At 26.8% G+C, this 5,551-nt stretch overlaps 1 protein-coding gene across 1 annotated transcript; it reads right to left on the bottom strand.

Moving 5' to 3' along the window:
* Positions 1–802: 802 nt before the first annotated feature.
* Positions 803–4,683, bottom strand: LOC119684881. The gene is made up of 2 exons (XM_038099014.1): positions 4,396–4,683; positions 803–1,690 (listed from the first exon to the last, which is right to left on the bottom strand). The coding sequence occupies exons 1-2, from the start codon at positions 4,537–4,539 to the stop codon at positions 974–976; spliced, it is 861 nt and encodes a 286-aa protein (XP_037954942.1). The 5' UTR covers positions 4,540–4,683; the 3' UTR covers positions 803–973.
* Positions 4,684–5,551: the final 868 nt, after the last annotated feature.

Genomic DNA, 5,551 nt, shown 5'->3' with positions numbered 1-5,551 from the left:
TGAAATAATTTTTTTTTTTGATATTGTTTTTTAATAAATTATTATTTTAGCTTGTTTTTGTTTTGTTTTTTTTTTGTTTGTCAAGTCTTTTATGAAATTGTGAAAAATAGTATAGTTTAAGATAGCAAGAAAGATGTAGAAAAAGTATAAAAAGTGATAGAAAAGAAGAATAGTTAAGAATATGTTAAAAAATATACAGTTATAGCTAAAGTTAAAGTAAATAGTCATAGCATCAAATACAGATAAAGTCACAGATACAGGTATAGATATAGGTAAAGATACAGATATAGTTACAGTTAGAATTATAAACAGATAGTGATAGGAAAGTTGATGAGCTGATTTAATTTATTACACAATATGCGACTAGTTGCATGCATTTTGTTCGTTTTAAAAATTTCTTTTTAAAAATAATTTAAATATATTAATTAATATATAAAAATTATATATTCTTTAAACAATCTAAAACTTCTTTTCGAAAATTAATTCAAATTGTGTTACTTAAGTTTGCCGTTTGCAGTTTCGAGTAATTTTAAATACATAACAATATTGCAAATAAATTAAATCAGATGAAAATAATGAAATTATAGTACAAAAGTCGCGTAGTTAAGTTTGTGTCTACAAGGAAAATCCATGGGGCGCCTAAGACGCACTCATGAACTTTCTTTGGCATCTTTGATTCAATCGTCTTTATATCGTCAGGCACAAAAAATTAAAAAATAAATATTTTTTCATATAACAATAAATAAATTATAAATAAATAATTTATATAAATAATAAAATTAATAATTTAAAAAGTTTCGTTTTAACGTTAAATTAACTGTTAATCAATTTGTCTGTGTTTTTTTGTAACCGTTTTTTGTTTTTGTTTTGTCCTAAATTTGCATATGGGCGCGTCTCTAACCGCAGCGCCCATACGCACCCAATTAATTTAAACATTACCCTAAGTTTGTTGGAAAAGTGATCGCTTTAACGTTTATCGCCTTGCTTGTTTGTAGCCGGAGTAAGCGATTGTCTGTGCAACTGGTGAACTGTAGGCACCATGTGAGTCCCAGCCACCGGAACTGCCGCCTGATGACCAACCTCCAGTAGCGGCACCACCGGATGACCAACCACCTGAGCTAGCGCTGGCACCTGAGTTTTTGCCGCCGAAAAGACCACCCAAACCGCCGAGTAGACCACCAGAACCGCCTGAACCGCCTAAACGTCCCAAACCGCTTGAAGCACCAGCAGCCAAAGCCAAGAAGAAAGCGATAACGGAAACGATGAGGGCTTTCTTGGCAAGGAAGAGTAAACCTAAGATAGCACCAACACCCAAAACAGCTACTTTAGCACCAACGCCCAATAAGATTGGCAAGAATTTCTTGAGGAGCTTCTTCTTCTTGGTACGTGATTCAACAACCAATTCACGTAAGTCAGCCTTAATGTCATCGGGAATGGCACGTGCTACGGAACGAGCAGCATTTGCAAAGTTGAAGTTCAATGAACGTTCAGCGAAGAAGTTCTTGGCATTTGTCATGAAATATGTGCCCATTTCAGTGGTACGTGCTTCAACAGTTGGTGCAGCTTCAACAGCGATGGCATTGTCATCGAGTGATTTACCTTGACGTCCTTCATTTGCTTTCACTAAGGAAACACCGCCAAAGATTTCGATTTGTGGATTGTCAAAGATTGATTTTGCTTTGCGGAAGAGCTGCAAAATATTAAAAAATAGAAATATAATTAATATAGAACTTAAATAAATAACTTGTGTTGAGATATATTTAAATAACAGATTAATTTTTATTATATGCTATAAGTATTAAAATTTAATTACTTAGAAATGGTAAAACATTAATAATATTTAAAAGTGAAATAAGTTCAAATAATTTGAACAAAAATTTGTACAATGAATAAGAGATAATATAAAAATTATGCTTTACTATAAAGTTAATAAGTATAAATTTTTATATTTATTGATAATTATAATTAAATAATTTACAAAAATTCGCTGAGCGCTATATAAGTGCATATAATAAAAAAATTAATTAAATAAAAATTATGAGCAAATAATAAACAATATAGAAGGATACAAAAGTACTGTGAAAAGTATTTGAATAGATATGTATAACGTTAATATATACATATATATCAAAGAAATTTATGTCATATAAAGAATATATATAAGGCCAAGTACATAAATTTTAATTAAAAAAATTAAGCGAAAGAGTTGGTTTTAAAAACGAAATTATAATGATATAAAATATAAAAATATATAATGTATTAGAGAAAACAATTTTAATATAAATATTTAAAACCAAAAATATCTGAGTACACTAATGTTTTATAAGGCTATCATCTTTATTCTTGCCTTGGAGAAATTTTGTTTTTCTTTAAAGACCAGATTGGTTCTGCATATATATATAAGAAACTTTGTATATGAATATGTGTGACAAATATTCACATATATATATCTAATACATTTATATCTTGTATATATATATTCAAAATATATCCATAGAATACAAATACTTTTTTCACTTTAATGCTATATAAATATTAAAATTATAAAATAAAATATTAAAATTAATTCAAAGTTCTGAATAATGTATATATGTATATTTTCATATATAATATATATGAAAACATATATAAAGCAAATTTATATAATTATAATGATGTTGTTTTTATAAATTATTTATGTGTCAAAACTTTTTACATTTATATGCATGTACTCTTTAAGGACTTATATCATGAACTATATCCTTATAGAAAAACGTAATAATTTTTTTTAAATTAATATAAATAAAATTATATGAATAACCTTTACAGCAACATATATGAGAATATTGCATTTAAATTTACATATAAATTTGACTAAAAAAAATTTATAAATTTATTTATTTATTTTGTAGTAAATAAATAGTAAATAAATATTAATAAGATTTACAAAAATATATATATAAAAATATATTTATATATAATATTATTTATTATATTTTATATATTATTTATATTTATATTCATATATATATATATTATATAAAACAAAATTTTGAACTGTAAGTATCCTATGTAAATATATGTTATTAAAAATAACAAATATTATTTATTCTAAATTATGATATATATCATCATAAGATACATCAGATTTAATCGAATACATATCAGAAGAAATTATTTTAAATATTTAAGTATTATAATTTTTTTCATAAAAATCTTTAATTTTATTAAATGTTATATAAAAAACGTGAATTAAATCGTGTGTTCAAATAAAATTAAGATTAATATTAAGATTAAGGAAAATAAACCAAGATTTGGAAGTTCCCTTTTTCTTATATGCAATTTCCTAATTAATTTTATCTACTGCATTTATATAACATGACTTTAGGATCTCATGGTTTATTAACTATGATTGCCTGTTATTCTGTAACCAAGAAAATAAAAGTTGGAAAAAATAAAATTATTTCTGAATTATTTACGGCAATTCATTGTATGTTTGATAGTTCCTCGTATACCCTAAAAAACGTAAAGGGTCTGAACTAATTGTAATCTATCAGAAGTGAAGCGAAAATAATACTTGTTTTGTATTATTTGATTACTATAATATCAGTAATAATTTTAAAGTAAGATCACAGATTTTTAATTGAGATATAATTTTATAATTAAAAAAAATGGAGAGACTTTATCGGTATTAAATTTTTTAATCTTATGATTTGTTGTAATTAAGTTATGAAGCCTATATTTCAAAAGTTTGGTCTCAAATAATATATTAATAAAACGACTTTATTATTATTGTGTTAAAAACTTGTTAATTTTTGAATCCTATCATGTTAAATTTTTATACTTTAGAGCCTATACTTCAAAGGAAATATATATTTAAACCAAAAGTCGTTTTAAAAGTACGTTTGATTGATATATAAGATTATGAAATTAATAAATTAGTTTTTATTGATAATCAATTTGGCATATCACAGTTACTTTGGATATTCTATTATTATTTAAATATTCTTAAATATATAATATTTTCTTATTTTAAAAGAAAATAAAATATTTATGAAATAAAATGCCACTGAATTCGATTTAATAATGTTAAAAATTATTGTCTTTTCAAGGTTTCAAGGTTCACTACCAACAAGGATATCACATGTAGCTATTATATATATCATAATATAATTTTTTTTTTCATTATTTGTTTTTATTATTTAAATGATTTCACTTTTTACTAATTGGTTGGTATTATATGACAAAAATGTCTTGAAACTTTTTCCATTGCTTTCACTTTTACTTATCAAGAGTTCTTATTAAAAATCTTATCTTCATATTCACTTTCATCAATTCACTTTTTCATAATTTTTTTTTAATATTTTTTTTTCATAAAATAAATTTTAAAAATAATTAATTAATTGTAATCCATACTGTTAGCTGTAGACATGAAATAGAATCTGTTTCCAAACACTTGGCAAATCCACTGCCCTGTGCTGCATTATTATCCTTAATTGGATCGGCTAAAATGCCGGTTGTCAGTAAAAGGACACAAGCGGTTGCAATAAATAACTTCATTTTAAAATATTTATTTTTTTTTATTGAATTTCGTTTCGTTTAGGATTATTATTATTTTAATTTAAAATATTATTTAATATTTTTCCGGATAAAAACACCACCGAATTCACTGTGTGTTCATTCGAATGGAACAACTTGCGGTTTGATAATTTTCGTCAGTGTCAGGCTGTTTTTAAAGAGTCTCCAACAATCAAACAAAATCATATAATTATGCAAAAGCGTATGGAATAAACAAAATATACAACAACAGCAAAGTAAAAAATAGCAACAACAACAGCGGCAGCGACACTACTTAACTCCGAAAGCGGTATAATAATACCTTTAACAATAAAGAGCGTCATTCATTAAGAAATGCTCCCTGCCAAAATATAAAGCAGCAGCAGACAAATTACCAAAACGTTCAGACCGAACCGTAGGTTTGAGTAACAGCGGATCGATGCCAACAGCCGATCAAACGAACAAACATTGTCATGTGCGAGAATGAGAGAGCATTCGATCGGTAAACTTCCACTATAACAGAAATACTCATTTAATTTTTCGACATCGTCCCGTTTGTCTTCAAACAATCAGAAAAGTCAAACAAATAAGCCCTGCAGTCAGCGAGAAACAGAGACACTCTCCACGAAGTACACATATCACACCGTTGTTTACTTAGCGGTTTCTTCCGCATCGCTCAAAATACGCACATATAATCCCATTGCCATACAACAACTACCAACATCGTACATGACGTACAACGTATAACCGACAGACATACGGACTGATAAACAAAGAAACGGAACTTGTAACCTTTTTTAGTGCGTCTACGCGCGCTCAGTCATAATTATGAGCTTCACAACATAAGGTAGCAATTATAGCAAAAGAAAGTTCAGCAGAAGAGCAGACACGACCAAAACATTACCGAAAGAGCACATGCCGTGCACTCAGAGAAATCAAGTCGAACAAAAAATTGTATAATCAATGTGATTTTTTGTTTTTGTAATAAGAAATCTAAAAATCTGTACGTCTTCGT

This window comes from Teleopsis dalmanni, chromosome 2 (assembly GCF_002237135.1).
Source record: "Teleopsis dalmanni isolate 2A chromosome 2, ASM223713v2, whole genome shotgun sequence".
Taxonomy (NCBI): Eukaryota; Metazoa; Arthropoda; class Insecta; order Diptera; family Diopsidae; genus Teleopsis; species Teleopsis dalmanni.
Note: the sequence above shows the minus strand (reverse complement) of the source record. Positions and strands in the feature narration are given on the sequence as shown.

Bases quoted from the DNA above. Each gene is read 5' to 3' on its own strand.
- LOC119684881 (XM_038099014.1), bottom strand. From the start codon at position 4,539: ATGAAGTTATTTATTGCAACCGCTTGTGTCCTTTTACTGACAACCGGC. The intron at 1,691-4,395 runs GTATGGATTACA...AATATTTTGCAG, and splicing joins TTTCATGTCTACAGCTAACA to CTCTTCCGCAAAGCAAAATC.